We start from the raw sequence: 20,851 nt of genomic DNA, 5'->3' as shown, positions 1-20,851 counted from the left end.
TACCATGTCGGTGTAACCGATGTGAAATGACTAGCTAGTTACTGGGGTGTAGCCTACCATGTCGGTGTAACCGATGTGAAATGGCTAGCTAGTTACTGGGGTGTAGCCTACCATGTCGGTGTAACCGATGTGAAATGACTAGCTAGTTACTGGGCTGTAGCCTACCATGTCGGTGTAACCGATGTGAAATGACTAGCTAGTTACTGGGCTGTAGCCTACCATGTCGGTGTAACCGATGTGAAATGGCTAGCTAGTTACTGGGCTGTAGCCTACCATGTTGGTGTAACCGATGTGAAATGACTAGCTAGTTACTGGGGTGTAGCCTACCATGTCGGTGTAACCGATGTGAAATGACTAGCTAGTTAGTGGGGTGTAGCCTACCATGTCGGTGTAACCGATGTGAAATGACTAGCTAGTTACTGGGGTGTAGCCTACCATGTCGGTGTAACCGATGTGAAATGACTAGCTAGTTACTGGGGTGTAGCCTACCATGTCGGTGTAACCGATGTGAAATGACTAGCTAGTTACTGGGGTGTGGCCTACCATGTCGGTGTAACCGATGTGAAATGACTAGCTAGTTACTGGGGTGTGGCCTACCATGTCGGTGTAACCGATGTGAAATGACTAGCTAGTTACTGGGGTGTAGCCTACCATGTCGGTGTAACCGATGTGAAATGGCTAGCTAGTTACTGGGGTGTAGCCTACCATTTTGGTGTAACCGATGTGAAATGACTAGCTAGTTACTGGGCTGTAGCCTACCATGTCGGTGTAACCGATGTGAAATGACTAGCTAGTTACTGGGGTGTAGCCTACCATGTCAGTGTAACCGATGTGAAATGACTAGCTAGTTACTGGGGTGTAGCCTACCATGTCAGTGTAACCGATGTGAAATGACTAGCTAGTTACTGGGCTGTAGCCTACCATGTCGGTGTAACCGATGTGAAATGACTAGCTAGTTACTGGGGTGTAGCCTACCATGTCAGTGTAACCGATGTGAAATGACTAGCTAGTTACTGGGGTGTAGCCTACCATGTCAGTGTAACCGATGTGAAATGACTAGCTAGTTACTGGGCTGTAGCCTACCATGTCGGTGTAACCGATGTGAAATGACTAGCTAGTTACTGGGGTGTAGCCTACCATGTCGGTGTAACCGATGTGAAATGACTAGCTAGTTACTGGGCTGTAGCCTACCATGTCGGTGTAACCGATGTGAAATGACTAGCTAGTTACTGGGCTGTAGCCTACCATGTTGGTGTAACCGATGTGAAATGACTAGCTAGTTACTGGGCTGTAGCCTACCATGTCGGTGTAACCGATGTGAAATGACTAGCTAGTTACTGGGGTGTAGCCTACCATGTCGGTGTAACCGATGTGAAATGACTAGCTAGTTACTGGGCTGTAGCCTACCATGTCGGTGTAACCGATGTGAAATGACTAGCTAGTTACTGGGCTGTAGCCTACCATGTCGGTGTAACCGATGTGAAATGACTAGCTAGTTACTGGGGTGTAGCCTACCATGTCAGTGTAACCGATGTGAAATGACTAGCTAGTTACTGGGCTGTAGCCTACCATGTCGGTGTAACCGATGTGAAATGACTAGCTAGTTACTGGGCTGTAGCCTACCATGTCGGTGTAACCGATGTGAAATGACTAGCTAGTTACTGGGGTGTAGCCTACCATGTCGGTGTAACCGATGTGAAATGACTAGCTAGTTACTGGGCTGTAGCCTACCATGTCGGTGTAACCGATGTGAAATGACTAGCTAGTTACTGGGGTGTGGCCTACCATGTCGGTGTAACCGATGTGAAATGACTAGCTAGTTACTGGGGTGTGGCCTACCATGTCGGTGTAACCGATGTGAAATGACTAGCTAGTTACTGGGCTGTAGCCTACCATGTCGGTGTAACCGATGTGAAATGACTAGCTAGTTACTGGGCTGTAGCCTACCATGTCGGTGTAACCGATGTGAAATGACTAGCTAGTTACTGGGCTGTAGCCTACCATGTCGGTGTAACCGATGTGAAATGACTAGCTAGTTACTGGGCTGTAGCCTACCATGTCGGTGTAACCGATGTGAAATGACTAGCTAGTTAGTGGGGTGTAGCCTACCATGTCGGTGTAACCGATGTGAAATGACTAGCTAGTTACTGGGGTGTAGCCTACCATGTCGGTGTAACCGATGTGAAATGACTAGCTAGTTACTGGGGTGTAGCCTACCATGTCAGTGTAACCGATGTGAAATGACTAGCTAGTTACTGGGGTGTAGCCTACCATGTCGGTGTAACCGATGTGAAATGACTAGCTAGTTACTGGGCTGTAGCCTACCATGTCGGTGTAACCGATGTGAAATGGCTAGCTAGTTACTGGGCTGTAGCCTACCATGTTGGTGTAACCGATGTGAAATGACTAGCTAGTTACTGGGGTGTAGCCTACCATGTCGGTGTAACCGATGTGAAATGACTAGCTAGTTAGTGGGGTGTAGCCTACCATGTCGGTGTAACCGATGTGAAATGACTAGCTAGTTACTGGGGTGTAGCCTACCATGTCGGTGTAACCGATGTGAAATGACTAGCTAGTTACTGGGGTGTAGCCTACCATGTCGGTGTAACCGATGTGAAATGACTAGCTAGTTACTGGGGTGTGGCCTACCATGTCGGTGTAACCGATGTGAAATGACTAGCTAGTTACTGGGGTGTGGCCTACCATGTCGGTGTAACCGATGTGAAATGACTAGCTAGTTACTGGGGTGTAGCCTACCATGTCGGTGTAACCGATGTGAAATGGCTAGCTAGTTACTGGGGTGTAGCCTACCATTTTGGTGTAACCGATGTGAAATGACTAGCTAGTTACTGGGCTGTAGCCTACCATGTCGGTGTAACCGATGTGAAATGACTAGCTAGTTACTGGGGTGTAGCCTACCATGTCAGTGTAACCGATGTGAAATGACTAGCTAGTTACTGGGGTGTAGCCTACCATGTCAGTGTAACCGATGTGAAATGACTAGCTAGTTACTGGGCTGTAGCCTACCATGTCGGTGTAACCGATGTGAAATGACTAGCTAGTTACTGGGGTGTAGCCTACCATGTCAGTGTAACCGATGTGAAATGACTAGCTAGTTACTGGGGTGTAGCCTACCATGTCAGTGTAACCGATGTGAAATGACTAGCTAGTTACTGGGCTGTAGCCTACCATGTCGGTGTAACCGATGTGAAATGACTAGCTAGTTACTGGGGTGTAGCCTACCATGTCGGTGTAACCGATGTGAAATGACTAGCTAGTTACTGGGCTGTAGCCTACCATGTCGGTGTAACCGATGTGAAATGACTAGCTAGTTACTGGGCTGTAGCCTACCATGTTGGTGTAACCGATGTGAAATGACTAGCTAGTTACTGGGCTGTAGCCTACCATGTCGGTGTAACCGATGTGAAATGACTAGCTAGTTACTGGGGTGTAGCCTACCATGTCGGTGTAACCGATGTGAAATGACTAGCTAGTTACTGGGCTGTAGCCTACCATGTCGGTGTAACCGATGTGAAATGACTAGCTAGTTACTGGGCTGTAGCCTACCATGTCGGTGTAACCGATGTGAAATGACTAGCTAGTTACTGGGGTGTAGCCTACCATGTCAGTGTAACCGATGTGAAATGACTAGCTAGTTACTGGGCTGTAGCCTACCATGTCGGTGTAACCGATGTGAAATGACTAGCTAGTTACTGGGCTGTAGCCTACCATGTCGGTGTAACCGATGTGAAATGACTAGCTAGTTACTGGGGTGTAGCCTACCATGTCGGTGTAACCGATGTGAAATGACTAGCTAGTTACTGGGCTGTAGCCTACCATGTCGGTGTAACCGATGTGAAATGACTAGCTAGTTACTGGGGTGTGGCCTACCATGTCGGTGTAACCGATGTGAAATGACTAGCTAGTTACTGGGGTGTGGCCTACCATGTCGGTGTAACCGATGTGAAATGACTAGCTAGTTACTGGGCTGTAGCCTACCATGTCGGTGTAACCGATGTGAAATGACTAGCTAGTTACTGGGCTGTAGCCTACCATGTCGGTGTAACCGATGTGAAATGACTAGCTAGTTACTGGGCTGTAGCCTACCATGTCGGTGTAACCGATGTGAAATGACTAGCTAGTTAGTGGGGTGTAGCCTACCATGTCGGTGTAACCGATGTGAAATGACTAGCTAGTTACTGGGGTGTAGCCTACCATGTCGGTGTAACCGATGTGAAATGACTAGCTAGTTACTGGGCTGTAGCCTACCATGTCGGTGTAACAGATGTGAAATGACTAGCTAGTTAGTGGGGTGTAGCCTACCATGTCGGTGTAACCGATGTGAAATGACTAGCTAGTTACTGGGGTGTAGCCTACCATGTCGGTGTAACCGATGTGAAATGACTAGCTAGTTACTGGGGTGTAGCCTACCATGTCGGTGTAACCGATGTGAAATGACTAGCTAGTTACTGGGGTGTAGCCTACCATGTCGGTGTAACCGATGTGAAATGACTAGCTAGTTACTGGGGTGTAGCCTACCATGTCGGTGTAACCGATGTGAAATGACTAGCTAGTTACTGGGGTGTAGCCTACCATGTCAGTGTAACCGATGTGAAATGACTAGCTAGTTACTGGGGTGTAGCCTACCATGTCGGTGTAACCGATGTGAAATGACTAGCTAGTTACTGGGGTGTAGCCTACCATGTCGGTGTAACCGATGTGAAATGACTAGCTAGTTACTGGGGTGTAGCCTACCATGTCAGTGTAACCGATGTGAAATGACTAGCTAGTTACTGGGCTGTAGCCTACCATGTCGGTGTAACCGATGTGAAATGACTAGCTAGTTACTGGGGTGTAGCCTACCATGTCAGTGTAACCGATGTGAAATGACTAGCTAGTTACTGGGCTGTAGCCTACCATGTCGGTGTAACCGATGTGAAATGACTAGCTAGTTACTGGGCTGTAGCCTACCATGTCGGTGTAACCGATGTGAAATGACTAGCTAGTTACTGGGGTGTAGCCTACCATGTCGGTGTAACCGATGTGAAATGACTAGCTAGTTACTGGGGTGTAGCCTACCATGTCGGTGTAACCGATGTGAAATGGCTAGCTAGTTACTGGGGTGTAGCCTACCATGTCGGTGTAACCGATGTGAAATGACTAGCTAGTTACTGGGCTGTAGCCTACCATGTCGGTGTAACCGATGTGAAATGACTAGCTAGTTACTGGGCTGTAGCCTACCATGTCGGTGTAACCGATGTGAAATGGCTAGCTAGTTACTGGGCTGTAGCCTACCATGTTGGTGTAACCGATGTGAAATGACTAGCTAGTTACTGGGGTGTAGCCTACCATGTCGGTGTAACCGATGTGAAATGACTAGCTAGTTAGTGGGGTGTAGCCTACCATGTCGGTGTAACCGATGTGAAATGACTAGCTAGTTACTGGGGTGTAGCCTACCATGTCGGTGTAACCGATGTGAAATGACTAGCTAGTTACTGGGGTGTAGCCTACCATGTCGGTGTAACCGATGTGAAATGACTAGCTAGTTACTGGGGTGTGGCCTACCATGTCGGTGTAACCGATGTGAAATGACTAGCTAGTTACTGGGGTGTGGCCTACCATGTCGGTGTAACCGATGTGAAATGACTAGCTAGTTACTGGGGTGTAGCCTACCATGTCGGTGTAACCGATGTGAAATGGCTAGCTAGTTACTGGGGTGTAGCCTACCATTTTGGTGTAACCGATGTGAAATGACTAGCTAGTTACTGGGCTGTAGCCTACCATGTCGGTGTAACCGATGTGAAATGACTAGCTAGTTACTGGGGTGTAGCCTACCATGTCAGTGTAACCGATGTGAAATGACTAGCTAGTTACTGGGGTGTAGCCTACCATGTCAGTGTAACCGATGTGAAATGACTAGCTAGTTACTGGGCTGTAGCCTACCATGTCGGTGTAACCGATGTGAAATGACTAGCTAGTTACTGGGGTGTAGCCTACCATGTCAGTGTAACCGATGTGAAATGACTAGCTAGTTACTGGGGTGTAGCCTACCATGTCAGTGTAACCGATGTGAAATGACTAGCTAGTTACTGGGCTGTAGCCTACCATGTCGGTGTAACCGATGTGAAATGACTAGCTAGTTACTGGGGTGTAGCCTACCATGTCGGTGTAACCGATGTGAAATGACTAGCTAGTTACTGGGCTGTAGCCTACCATGTCGGTGTAACCGATGTGAAATGACTAGCTAGTTACTGGGCTGTAGCCTACCATGTCGGTGTAACCGATGTGAAATGACTAGCTAGTTACTGGGCTGTAGCCTACCATGTCGGTGTAACCGATGTGAAATGACTAGCTAGTTACTGGGGTGTAGCCTACCATGTCGGTGTAACCGATGTGAAATGACTAGCTAGTTACTGGGCTGTAGCCTACCATGTCGGTGTAACCGATGTGAAATGACTAGCTAGTTACTGGGCTGTAGCCTACCATGTCGGTGTAACCGATGTGAAATGACTAGCTAGTTACTGGGGTGTAGCCTACCATGTCAGTGTAACCGATGTGAAATGACTAGCTAGTTACTGGGCTGTAGCCTACCATGTCGGTGTAACCGATGTGAAATGACTAGCTAGTTACTGGGCTGTAGCCTACCATGTTGGTGTAACCGATGTGAAATGACTAGCTAGTTACTGGGCTGTAGCCTACCATGTTGGTGTAACCGATGTGAAATGACTAGCTAGTTAGTGGGGTGTGCGTTAATAGCGTTTCAATCGGTGACGTCACTCGCTCTGAGACCTTGAAGTAGTTGTTCCCCTTGCTCTGCAAGGGCTGCGGCTTTTGTGGAGCGATGCTTCGAGGGTGGCTGTTGTCTATGTGTGCAGAGGGTCCCTGGTTCGAGCCCAGGTAGGGGCGAGGAGAGGGACGGAAGCTGTACTGTTACATCGGCCCTCAATGGAATGTTCTGAATGCCCATCCGTGTGTTACGCCCACCGTCTGTAAAACAGGTCGTTGCATTGGCTTTATTAGTCCTGATTCCTGTGACTAATCAATCTGGCTATTTAAACTCTGGATATCAGCTACCCAACTTTATCAGGAGGAGATATCCTGAGTCTGTTTGCATTGCGTTTACACAGCGGGAAATGCAGAAGTATTTTCTTTTTCGCTATGATCAGCGTGTAACCACTTGAAACCACTGATTTATAAAAGTTTCAGTCTCATTACTTTGTCATCCATTTTATCTCCAGGCTGAAGGCTACAGAAAATGCCACATACTCTTTCTACCTTATCCTATATCTGATACATTTATGTTAGATTCGTTTTTTGTCGTAATGTTGGTGGAGCGCTGCAGCGACCAATCTCTCCAACAGCACCCTGGAGAGGAACGCTGGTAATGGACAAGATAAATATTTTGTGTCCCTGCCGTTGACAAAGTGGGCACTGCTTATCACAGCGCGGCATCAGCGCCAATATGCCACTGGTTGAGAGAAATTGTCATTGTTTTTGGGCAGAATTATGTGAGGTTTTATGTGTTGTTGGGGGTGCGTCTTGGTCAGTTGAGCTCAGAAAATGTCGCCCTTGTCAATCTGCCTAATCTTGCCTAATGAGAGGTCCGGCCCTGGTCTCACCTCATTCCTCTCTCTGTCAGAGCTCTTTGTCTCTCTCTCCCTCAGACTTCAATTCTCCTCAGGACACTTTATTTATTCCTCTGTTAGTCTCCACTTCTTCAGAGCAGCCAAAAGCTTTTTATTGGTCAGTCATCACTGGGCTGTTCCTGGCTGAGAGACAGAGGCTCCAGGCAGACAGCCGGGTCATTAGCTCTGCCCAGAGCCGACTAGAGATACTGGCCAGCTCTAGAAGCTAATGAGAGGATCCTGGGTAAAATACCTTCCTGCTGGAGAAAGGTTGTTTGTGATTGTGATGTGGTATGTTGTCTGAGTTCACACCTTTTCACTTTCATTGTTAGTTTCTGTCTTGGAGGAAAACGAGATGCTTTGGAGGTAACTGGTTTAGTTGTGAGGCAGGAACCAATATGCAGTCTTTATGTCATCCTCCACCAAGGCACATTTTGAACATGTCTCTACTCTAACTGGGCGTCTGGATGCCTGGCTGAAACGTGTGGAAATGGCCTGTGTTGTCTTGTCTTATAGCTGCAGAAAGAAAAACCATAACGGCAGGACAACATCTGAGAGGTGTTGCGTCATGTATGAACTGAACACTGATTGTCAATCATTTACCCAACTATCATACCTCACACAGTAGGCTTCGTCTTCAGATTACTTTCCCTGACATTCATCAGTTATGAATCTGGATCCAAATAAAAACAACATCCAAATGCTCCCCAATGTATTTTTTAGTAATTTTTTTACCCCATTTTCTCCCCAATTTCGTGGTATCCAATTGGTAGTTAGTCTTGTCCCATCGCTGCAACTCCCGTACGGACTCGGGAGAGGCGAAGGTCGAGAGCCGTGCGTGTTCCAAAACAAGACCCAGCCAAGCCGCACTGCTTCTTGACACAATGCTCGCTTAACCCAGAAGCCAGCCGCACCAATGTGTGGGAGGAAACACCGTACAGCTGACAACCGTGCATGCGCTCGGCCCGCCACAAGGAGCGTGATGGGACGATGACATCCCAGGTGGCCAAACCCTCCCCTAATCTGGATGACGCTGGGCCAATTGTGCGCCGCCTCATGGGTCACCCGGTTGCGGTCGGCTGCAACACAGCCTGAAATCGAACCAGGATCTGTAGTGACGCAGCTAGCACCGCTGCTCCCCAATGTTTTTAACAAGACCTAGTAATCCCATCAGTATCCTCAGGTTTTCCTGGATTAGCCTACGTGACTGAGCTGTTCTACTGTACTATCTGGATAGCGTGTTGCCGTGGATACAGGGGACTGACTGGAATTCTAGAACCCTGCTGAGCAACACGTGATTGTGATCATATGCTGGTGGACTGAGAGCGGGGATACAATGTGTCCTCAGCTAGCCTAGTCAATCTGACTGGGCCTTAATGACATGCAATATGTCCTCAGCTAGCCTAGTCAATCTGACTGGGCCTTAATGACATGCAATATGTCCTCAGCTAGCCTAGTCAATCTGACTGGGCCTTAATGACATGCAATATGTCCTCAGCTAGCCTAGTCAATCTGACTGGGCCTTAATGACATGCAATATGTCCTCAGCTAGCCTAGTCAATCTGACTGGGCCTTAATGACATTAGCAGATGTTGTTGTATCTTCATGCTGTTTTAAAACTCATTATCTGTTTCTCTCACTCTCTCAAACTGTCAGTTCTATTACAAATCTAAAGCTCAGAGGCAGGCAGATGCTGAAATGTCAGTCTGAGAAAGAAATGAGGATCTCCTTTCTGGTAATCTTTCCTCTGACAGTCGGGTGAATTATAAAGTTATTGCCTACCCTTTCCTGAGTAGAACACCCATTCAACTAAATGTCTTCATTTCTCAACAGAGCTCTTTTCATTATGGAATCCCTTTGTGTCTTAATGAGGAAGAGAATGTAGAGATGATGATGATGTTACCGCAACAGAGATTGTGGATGGGAACAGAATGACTTGACTTACTAAAGTTGTCAAAGTATATAGTGTAGTTGTTACATACTAAGAAGGAACGTGTTCCCCACGGAATGGTTTTCCAGGTAGATGACTGGGCTAAAAGGGGATCGTTTTCCCAATGACACACATCCACTGCCAGGCAAGACTTGGCAAGGGGGAGCCTATCCCTGTCCCTGTTCACCAGGGCCCGTGTCACAGCTGATGTCTGTCCCTGTTCACCAGGGCCCGTGTCACAGCTGACGTCTGTCCCTGTTCACCAGGGCCCGTGTCACAGCTGACGTCTGTCCCTGTTCACCAGGGCCCGTGTCTCAGCTGATGTCTGTCCCTGTTCACCAGGGCCCGTGTCACAGCTGACGTCTGTCCCTGTTCACCAGGGCCCGTGTCACAGCTGACGTCTGTCCCTGTTCACCAGGGCCCGTGTCACAGCTGACGTCTGTCCCTGTTCACCAGGGCCCGTGTCACAGCTGATGTCTGTCCCTGTTCCTCCCTGTGCGTCTTACGTGTTTCTTCACAGCACCTTGTTGATAGGAGCTGAATCTAGTTAATACTGTGTCAGTTAAAACAGGGCCTGTTACTGTGTGTGTTTCTCCAGACACATGACTAATGTGTTTTTGTCTCTTCCAGGCCTCCTTCCTCACCAAGAAGCTCAACATCACAGGGAAGAGGGTGAACCTGGCCATATGGGTAAGGCCTGCTCTCTCTCAGCGTGTCGGACACTCCTCTGGGTCCCAAAATACATGGTGCACTGCTTTTGACCAGGGCTCATATGGGGAACAGGATGTAGATCCCTTCATCTGCTTTGACTTCCTGTTCCTCCTCGAAGAAATGATATGGTCCTGCAGTGATCTCCCTCTGTCCTGTAACATATGGTCCTGCAGTGATCTCCCTCTGTCCTGTAACATATGGTCCTGCAGTGATCTCCCTCTGTCCTGTAACACATGGTCCTGCAGTGATCTCTCTCTGTCCTGTAACACATGGTCCTGCAGTGATCTCCCTCTGTCCTGTAACACATGGTCCTGCAGTGATCTCCCTCTGTCCTGTAACACATGGTCCTGCAGTGATCTCTCTCTGTCCTGCAGTGATCTCCCTCTGTCCTGTAACATATGGTCCTGCAGTGATCTCTCTCTGTCCTGTAACATATGGTCCTGCAGTGATCTCCCTCTGTCCTGTAACATATGGTCCTGCAGTGATCTCTCTCTGTCCTGTAACACATGGTCCTGCAGTGATCTCTCTCTGTCCTGTAACATATGGTCCTGCAGTGATCTCCCTCTGTCCTGTAACACATGGTCCTGCAGTGATCTCCCTCTGTCCTGTAACACATGGTCCTGCAGTGATCTCTCTCTGTCCTGTAACACATGGTCCTGCAGTGATCGCTCTCTGTCCTGTAACACATGGTCCTGCAGTGATCTCTCTCTGTCCTGTAACATATGGTCCTGCAGTGATCTCTCTCTGTCCTGTAACATATGGTCCTGCAGTGATCTCCCTCTGTCCTGTAACATATGGTCCTGCAGTGATCTCCCTCTGTCCTGTAACATATGGTCCTGCAGTGATCTCTCTCTGTCCTGTAACACATGGTCCTGCAGTGATCTCTCTCTGTCCTGTAACATATGGTCCTGCAGTGATCTCCCTCTGTCCTGTAACATATGGTCCTGCACTGATCTCTCTCTGTCCTGTAACATATGGTCCTGCAGTGATCTCCCTCTGTCCTGTAACATATGGTCCTGCAGTGATCTCTCTCTGTCCTGTAACACATGGTCCTGCAGTGATCTCTCTCTGTCCTGTAACATATGGTCCTGCAGTGATCTCCCTCTGTCCTGTAACACATGGTCCTGCAGTGATCTCCCTCTGTCCTGTAACACATGGTCCTGCAGTGATCTCTCTCTGTCCTGTAACACATGGTCCTGCAGTGATCTCTCTCTGTCCTGTAACACATGGTCCTGCAGTGATCTCCCTCTGTCCTGTAACACATGGTCCTGCAGTGATCTCCCTCTGTCCTGTAACACATGGTCCTGCAGTGATCTCTCTCTGTCCAGTAACACATGGTCCTGCAGTGATCTCTCTCTGTCCTGTAACACATGGTCCTGCAGTGATCTCTCTCTGTCCTGTAACACATGGTCCTGCAGTGATCTCTCTCTGTCCTGTAACATATGGTCCTGCAGTGATCTCTCTCTGTCCTGTAACATATGGTCCTGCAGTGATCTCTCTCTGTCCTGTAACACATGGTCCTGCAGTGATCTCTCTCTGTCCTGTAACATATGGTCCTGCAGTGATCTCTCTCTGTCCTGTAACATATGGTCCTGCAGTGATCTCTCTCTGTCCTGTAACACATGGTCCTGCAGTGATCTCTCTCTGTCCTGTAACATATGGTCCTGCAGTGATCTCTCTCTGTCCTGTAACATATGGTCCTGCAGTGATCTCTCTCTGTCCTGTAACACATGGTCCTGCAGTGATCTCTCTCTGTCCTGTAACACATGGTCCTGCAGTGATCTCTCTCTGTCCTGTAACACATGGTCCTGCAGTGATCTCCCTCTGTCCTGTAACACATGGTCCTGCAGTGATCTCTCTGTCCTGTAACACATGGTCCTGCAGTGATCTCTCTCTGTCCTGTAACACATGGTCCTGCAGTGATCTCCCTCTGTCCTGTAACACATGGTCCTGCAGTGATCGCTCTCTGTCCTGTAACACATGGTCCTGCAGTGATCGCTCTCTGTCCTGTAACACATGGTCCTGCAGTGATCGCTCTCTGTCCTGTAACATATGGTCCTGCAGTGTAACATATGGTCCTGCCTCATTTGATGCAATAGGAACATGAATTTGGCATCCATTTTGATTTGAGTCAGTCTGTTGCAGGCAGAGAGAGATGCATCGTTTACATTATTTGGCTGAATCAGTCTGGCTTGCAGGTGTTTCTTCCTTCTTGTGTGTAATGTTGTTCTTGCCACCAATCTGTAGCCAGTCACTGTCCATGGTTAGTGTTTCAAACGGTCTTTTTCCAGAGGCTTGAACGGTGGACTCTCTCTCTCCACCCCAGGATACAGCAGGTCAGGAGCGGTTCCACGCGTTAGGTCCCATCTACTACAGAGACTCCAACGGAGCCATATTGGTCTATGACATCACAGATGAGGACTCTTTCCAGAAGGTAGCTATGATCTCCTCGGGGGGAGAACAGCAGGGCTGTGTCCCAAAGAGCACCCTAATCCCTATACGATGCACTACATTTGACCAGGGCCCATAGGGAAACAGGGTGCTATTAGGAACACAGCCTCTGAAGAGAAGAACATCATTTCAAAAATGTGTTACATAGAAATGTCCAGATATATTACTGAAATATTTTCTATTGATTTACATATTCATATTTAATTTGCATCAGTGTCTCGTGTTCTAATGTTGAAATTTGTTTTCTTGAACTGTAAATCGATATGAAATGTGAAATGTAATGTTTTTTGCTTTGTAGGTGAAAAACTGGGTCAAAGAATTGAGAAAAATGTTGGGGAATGAGATTTGTTTATGTATAGTAGGTAAGTTATTGCAGACCATAGCTAACTTTTCACTTTTCAACACTTCTTATTTTATTGTCTGTCACATTTCACCCTGTAAATGGATCGATCTTGAAGGGGCGCAGAGAATTTTGTTTAGTTACGGGCCCTGCAATTAAATAGAAATCCTAATAATTTCATTATAATGTTGCCAAGATGGAGGGAGTCGAGTACATAGTTTGATTGTCTCGGATATTCTGTTGCCTCCAAGTTTCAGTCACGTAAGACAAGCTGTCAGACAGCTAAATGTGCTCCAAACACATCCCATTGCTCTCGCCCTCTGAAATGTCAAAACTAAAGCCTAGAACTTTCAACCCTGACGTTCACAAAGTTCTCTCCGACCAGCAGCTGTGGAACCTTTCAAATGCAGGACGAGTTGCACGGAGGAAATAATGGTTGACATTGTTGTGGTTACATCCTCCTCAATATTTATATTGATATCTTAACTAGAGCCCGACCCATATGGGATTTTTGGGTCCGATACCGATTTTATGGAGGCAACAGTCACCGATTTCTATATATTGTTTTTTTAGAGGTGGAATGAAAAACACACTTTTTTTCTCACAAATTGTGTTCTAAAGGTTTAACAGATACTCAAAATTATGATTTCTTAACGAAATAATAAAAATAACGCATCATTTAAGAACATTCTATTTGTTGTTTACAAGATAACAACCAAAAAGCTACTATATCCTAAATAAATATGAAAGTAAATACAAAAACCGTTGTTCAGTTTACCTTCTTAGACAAATATTTAAGTTGTACCTATCTATGGCAGTGCATAAGAATACAGAGGTGTCTGTGCTGAAACACCACAAGCACACTAATTAACAAGGTCTCAAAGTCAATCTGAAACTGCACTGTTCACAACCTAGGCAGTGAGATGCAGTTCGTAATATCACCACTAGATGTCAGGTCATGTAAAGAAACACTTCATGGTAACCTCCCAATGAGAGCTTGTTATGACACGCACACGCTAGTTGTTCATTATGAAACATGGTTTCTTACTGAAACCATCATGTAAATTACACACTTATTCAATACAACATTTATTATTTCAACTAATGGCATGTGTTGATGACTAAAAAATTTCATACTAGAAAATCTTTACCACACTGGTTTTAGTCACACGTTCTAATTTAACTAGCTGGCTAACAATCTAATCTCGTCATGAATGCACATGGCCTGAATGACAGATCTGCGCCAACTGTCTTGCTTTTTGCAGATTGTATATTTCAGAAAAACGACCTAAAATCCAATTGGGCCAGATAGTAACGGTGTTCTTTTAGTAGCAAGGATGACTGGTCACTTTGGCACCAGTCCAGTAGCACAGTACACAAGTAGCACAGATTGCTGGCTAACTACCGTTGCTGGCTAGCTAGGCTAACTACCGTTGCTGGCTAGCTAGGCTAACTACCGTTGCTGGCTAGCTAGGCTAACTACCGTTGCTGGCTAGCTAGGCTAACTACCGTTGCTGGCTAGCTAGGCTAACTACCGTTGCTGGCTAGCTAGGCTAACTACCGTTGCTGGCTAGCTAGGCTAACTACCGTTGCTGGCTAGCTAGGCTAACTACCGTGCTGGCTAGCTACAAGCCTAACTAACGTTAACGAAGTGAAAAATGTGATGAGGACAGGGCTGATTGCTTGGTGAAGTGTACTTTATTTACTTATTCAAATATGCTGTCGCTGGCTGTGGCAAACTACTCACTGTCAACCCACCATGGCTACTCTCTCTCACGTTGTGATGCTTTATGATGCTCAGCGAGCAGTCCATAGAGCGCCCTCTTCAGACGGATTTGTTTATTCTATCTATATAATATCTGCGCTTTAGCTGTGGAATAAAGATACAAATATTTTTGTAAAAGGCTTATATCGGCCGAAATTTATATATATATTTTTATATTGGTCAATCAATCAAATGTATTTATAAAGCCCTTTTTGAATCAGTCGATGTCACAGTGCTGTACAGAAACCCAGCCTAAAACCCCAAACAGCAAGCAATGCAGGTTTAGAAGCACGGTGGCTAGGAAAAACTCCCTAGAAAGGTCAGAACCTAGGAAGAAACCTAGAGAGGAACCAGGCTCTGAGGGGTGGCCAGTCGTCTTCTGGTTGTGCCGGGTGGAGATTATAACAGTACATGGCCAAGATGTTCAAACGTTTATAGATGACCTGCAGGTTCAGATAATAATAATCACATATTGGTCAACCGATTTATGGGATCTAATCTTAACTAGACAAACTTCCATAGAAAGTTATTTTAATTGTTTTCTCACAAAAATTAGGGGGGAAAATGACCATATACTGAACAAAAATATTAACGCAACGATTTTACTGAGTTACAGTTCATATAAGGAATTCGGTCAATTGCAGCCATAGGTTGGCCTGGGCAGGGGTGCAGCCATAGGTTGGCCTGGGCAGGGGTGCAGCCATAGGTTGGCCTGGGCAGGGGTGCAGCCATAGGTTGGCCTGGGCAGGGGTGCAGCCATAGGTTGGCCTGGGCAGGGGTGCAGCCATAGGTTGGCCTGGGCAGGGGTGCAGCCATAGGTTGGCCTGGGCAGGGGTGCAGCCATAGGTTGGCCTGGACAGGGGTGCAGCCATAGGTTGGCCTGGGAGGGCGTAGGCCCACCCACTTGGGAGCCAGGCCCATCCACTGAGCAATCAGAAGAAGAAAAAAATTCCCCACAAATGGACTTTGTTACTGATAGAAATTATGGTAGAGAAATGAACATTCAATCCCCTGGCAATAGCTTTGGTTCCAATTGCCCGCTCCCTCAAAACTTGAAACTTCTGTGACATTGTGTTGTGTGACAACTACATTTTTTTTAGTGGCCCTTTATTGTCCCCAGCACAAGGTGCACCTGTGTAATGATCATGGTGTTTAATCAGCTTCTTGATATGCCACGTCTGTCAGGTGGATGGATTATCTTTGCAAAGGAGAAATGCTCACAAACAGGAATGTAAATACATTTGTGCACAATATTTGAGAGAAATTTTTGTCAGTATGGAACATTTCTGCGTTCTTTTATTTTAGCTTATGGGACCAACACTTTACATGTTGCATTTTATATTTTTGTTATATATATATATAATACACACTGAGCAAATATATATATATATATATAACACTATATGTCTATCTCTATATATATATATATATATATATATATATATATATATATATATATATATATATATATATATATGGTGTAATTGTTTGTGATGGTCAATGACTTCTGCATTGTAAATCATGAGTTAAACTAACGCTGTCAAGATAAACATGACTGTTGCAGTCACGACCCCCATCACATGACAGGGTTCTAACCTCAATGGTCTCTTCCTGGTTAAATAAAGTGTGCCTTCAATCTACTATACGTACAGTTGGTGGTGCTAATGTCAAATATACAGTATGTGATCTCTAAACTAATACATCCTCTTTGTTCTTCTCTTAGGTAATAAAGTAGATCTGGAGAAGGAGAGACATGTATCAGTTGAAGAGGCAGAAGGGTTCGTTTTGTCACTCTTCTCCTTGTACAGCAGGGGTGTTTAGTCTTATCAGCTTATGGTGCTGTACTGCTTTTGGAGTACCTTTTCATAACGTTGTCTAAACAGGAACTCGACAGCCTTCTTTTGTTTGGATGTTGATGTAATTGAATGGTGATTGGTCTGAATGTTAACTAAACGTGATTGGTCGGAATATTGATAACTAAAAACACACATTTGTCTGAGTGTTGACAACTGAATGGTGATTGGTGTAACGGATTGGTCTGTCTTCTCTGTGGATTCCTCTCCTCACAGGTATGCAGAGTCCGTGGGGGCAAAACACTACCACACATCAGCCAAATTAAACAAGGGAATAGAAGAACTGTTCCTTGACCTGTGTAAAAGTAAGCAGCCGTTCTCACGTGTTATGGAATAGTGATGATGAATGTACCGGCTCAGGTTGAGACAAAAATAAAATACTTGAAACGATTTATATTATGATGGGCCAACTGGTAGGACTTTGATATTTGTTGGTAGTACTTCTAAATTTTGTAGATTGGACTTAAAGCTTTTGTTTGTAGGATGTTTGGCTTTTCTTGGTTGTAAGGACTTTCAGATTTTGTTGGTAGGACTTTGGTCTCCCACAGTATTGACTCTCCCTCTCGTCTACCTTTTGTTGACAGGAATGATGGAGACGGCCCAAGCAGAGGAGAGGGCGAAGGGTAACGGAGCCAGCCAGTCAACGACATCACGAAGGGGCGTACAGATCGTGGACGATGACCCTCAAGCCGCCACGGCCGCGGGGGGCTGCTGCTCATCCGCTTAACCTCCACCCTCCACATCCCAACTTACCCCCCCACCTCCATGTCCCAACTTACCCCCCACCTCCATGTCCCAACTTACCCCCCACCTCCATGTCCCAACTTAACCCCCACCTCCACATCCCAACTTAACCCCCACCTCCACATCCCAACTTACCCCCCCACCTCCACGTCCCAACTTACCCCCCACCTCCATGTCCCAACTTACCCCCCACCTCCACGTCCCAACTTACCCCCCCACCTCCATGTCCCAACTTACCCCCCACCTCCACGTCCCAACTTACCCCCCACCTCCATGTCCCAACTTACCCCCCACCTCCACGTCCCAACTTACCCCCCACCTCCATGTCCCAACTTAACCCCCACCTCCACATCCCAACTTACCCCCCCACCTCCACGTCCCAACTTACCCCCCACCTCCATGTCCCAACTTACCCCCCACCTCCACGTCCCAACTTACCCCCCCACCTCCATGTCCCAACTTACCCCCCACCTCCACGTCCCAACTTACCCCCCCACCTCCATGTCCCAACTTACCCCCCACCTCCACGTCCCAACTTACCCCCCACCTCCATGTCCCAACTTACCCCCCCACCTCCATGTCCCAACTTACCCCCCACCTCCACGTCCCAACTTACCCCCCACCTCCACGTCCCAACCTACCCCACCCTCCCCCTTCCCCCCCCCCCCTTAAGCAACCAGGACTGTTGCCTCTGCCCTCAGCCTCCCCTCTCATCTCCCTCCTTATGACATGAAGACTGCTGTTCTCCCTCTGAGTCATCGTACACTTTACTCACTACACTTCTCCCTCTATGGAACAATGTGCTGGCTTATATACTATTCTTTATACTGTAATATTCATTCATTGGTGCCCATTCCTGACCCATCCATATGAGACTTCTGACACCCCCTGCTGACCCATCCGTATGAGACTTCTGACACCCCCTCCTGACCCATCCATATGAGACTTCTGACACCCCCTGCTGACCCATCCATATGAGACTTCTGACACCCCCTGCTGACCCATCCATATGAGACTTCTGACACCCCCTCCTGACCCATCCGTATGAGACTTCTGACACCCCCTGCTGACCCATCCGTATGAGACTTCAGACACCCCCTGCTGACCCATCCGTATGAGACTTCTGACACCCCCTGCTGACCCATCCGTATGAGACTTCTGACACCCCCTGCTGACCCATCCGTATGAGACTTCAGACACCCCCTGCTGACCCATCCGTATGAGACTTCTGACACCCCCTGCTGACCCATCCGTATGAGACTTCTGACACCCCCTGCTGACCCATCCGTATGAGACTTCTGACACCCCTTTCTGACCCATCCGTATGAGACTTCTGACACCCCTTTCTGACCCATCCGTATGAGACTTCTGACACCCCCTGCTGACCCATCCGTATGAGACTTCTGACACCCCCTCCTGACCCATCCGTATGAGACTTCTGACACCCCCTCCTGACCCATCCGTATGAGACTTCTGACACCCCCTCCTGACCCATCCGTATGAGACTTCTGACACCCCCTCCTGACCCATCCGTATGAGACTTCTGACACCCCCTCCTGACCCATCCGTATGAGACTTCTGACACCCCCTGCTGACCCATCCGTATGAGACTTCTGACACCCCCCCCGACCCATCCGTATGAGACTTCTGACACCCCCCCCGACCCATCCGTATGAGACTTCTGACACCCCCTGCTGACCCATCCGTATGAGACTTCTGACACCCCCTCCTGACCCATCCGTATGAGACTTCTGACACCCCCTCCTGACCCATCCGTATGAGACTTCTGACACCCCCTGCTGACCCATCCGTATGAGACTTCTGACACCCCCTGCTGACCCATCCGTATGAGACTTCTGACACCCCCTGCTGACCCATCCGTATGAGACTTCTGACACCCCCTGCTGACCCATCCGTATGAGACTTCTGACACCCCCCGCTGACCCATCCGTATGAGACTTCTGACACCCCCTGCTGACCCATCCGTATGAGACTTCTGACACCCCCTGCTGACCCATCCGTATGAGACTTCTGACACCCCCTGCTGACCCATCCGTATGAGACTTCTGACACCCCCTGCTGACCCATCCGTATGAGACTTCTGAGTGATGAAGAGGTGAAGAGAACATGAAAGGAAGGAATCTGCCTCCTCTGTCTTTCTACAAACTAGCAGATGGACTTTTAACACACTAGTGTGAAATACACACTCACACACTGTCGTGAAATACACACACACACACTGTCCCCACCTCTCTCAAATGAACACAAACCAACAGACTACATTATAACTCATAAACACTCATACCCCAGATTTCTAGGCCTTTTTTTTTGCGAGGATAATGTGCATGATGAGGTGATCCGTCTCTGAAGGCTGCATTTGGTTTCTCTTTAGAAAGAAGAAAAAAAAACTGATCTTTATTGTTGATAAACTAAAGTACATGTTGTATGGAAATGTGTCCAAGCCCTCGGTACTGCTTCTTCTTCTGTGGTGGTGAAGTGGTGAAAGCCCTCTGATTCCGTCATCCAGCTCTTTTCTTGGCCTGTGTTCATAAAGCTTCTCGGTAGGAGTCCCACCTGTCTCTGTAACCTTATTGAGTTCTAAAAGAGTAAACTGATCCTAGATCAGCGTTTCTGCTCTGAGACCCTTTATGAATACAGACATTGTGCTTTTTCAATAACAAAAAAAAAAACGTAAGTTCTCTCTTCCCCTCCTTTCTCTTGATCTTTCTCTCTGATTTAAACAGCAGATGTTCTGCACTGACCCGTCACTGTCAATGCTTTTGTTATACTGCGTTTTCTTCCTGTTTGCTGAGTTTCTCTGTGAAAAATGTAAATGACAACAACAACAAATACATTTAAAAAAACAACCCAAAAAACGGATGAAGAGTATGAATAACGTTGGATGTTTTATCTGCTTTTTACAGGCTTTGGGGAAAGGATACGCAGGTGTAGGAAAGTGTACAATAGTCTTAATGATTGTAAAATGAAATAACAATTGTGGATGAAAGCACACTTTCTGGAATTGTAATTTTTTTAACTGCTAGTGTCGTGTGTTTTGTAATAGAACAATTATAACTATTTACAACGCAGAGGTGTCAAATACATTGTCATTCTTTTTAATGAAACTATTGAAGCTTCACTACACATCCTCCAACCGTTTTGAACTTAGACTCAAACATATTCAGAATACATAGCGTTAGGTAGTCACGTACTGCTTCTGATTGGAGGAGAACATGTTCTACTGCTTCTGATTGGAGGAGAACATGTTCTACTGCTTCTGATTGGAGGAGAACATGTTCTACTGCTTCTGATTGGAGGAGAACATGTTCTACTGCTTCTGATTGGAGGAGGACATGTTCTACTGCTTATGATTGGAGGAGAACATGTTCTACTGCTTATGATTGGAGGAGAACATGTTCTACTGCTTATGAT

At 46.9% G+C, this 20,851-nt stretch overlaps 1 protein-coding gene across 1 annotated transcript in view; it reads left to right on the top strand.

Moving 5' to 3' along the window:
• LOC120042200 (ras-related protein Rab-21) overlaps window positions 1–20,508 on the top strand; it is a 45,156-nt gene extending 24,648 nt beyond the window's left edge. Inside the window, exons 2-7 of the mRNA XM_038987076.1 lie at window positions 10,186–10,245; window positions 12,593–12,700; window positions 13,016–13,079; window positions 16,546–16,600; window positions 16,892–16,980; window positions 17,260–20,508. Of these exons, the coding sequence (XP_038843004.1) occupies window positions 10,186–10,245; window positions 12,593–12,700; window positions 13,016–13,079; window positions 16,546–16,600; window positions 16,892–16,980; window positions 17,260–17,402 (519 nt within the window). The 3' untranslated portion in view covers window positions 17,403–20,508. The remainder of the gene's footprint in view (window positions 1–10,185; window positions 10,246–12,592; window positions 12,701–13,015; window positions 13,080–16,545; window positions 16,601–16,891; window positions 16,981–17,259) is intronic.
• The last annotated feature ends 343 nt before the right edge of the window (window positions 20,509–20,851 follow it).

This window comes from Salvelinus namaycush, unplaced genomic scaffold (assembly GCF_016432855.1).
Source record: "Salvelinus namaycush isolate Seneca unplaced genomic scaffold, SaNama_1.0 Scaffold635, whole genome shotgun sequence".
NCBI classification, from domain to species: domain Eukaryota; kingdom Metazoa; phylum Chordata; class Actinopteri; order Salmoniformes; family Salmonidae; genus Salvelinus; species Salvelinus namaycush.
This window is presented reverse-complemented; position numbering and strand designations above follow the sequence as displayed.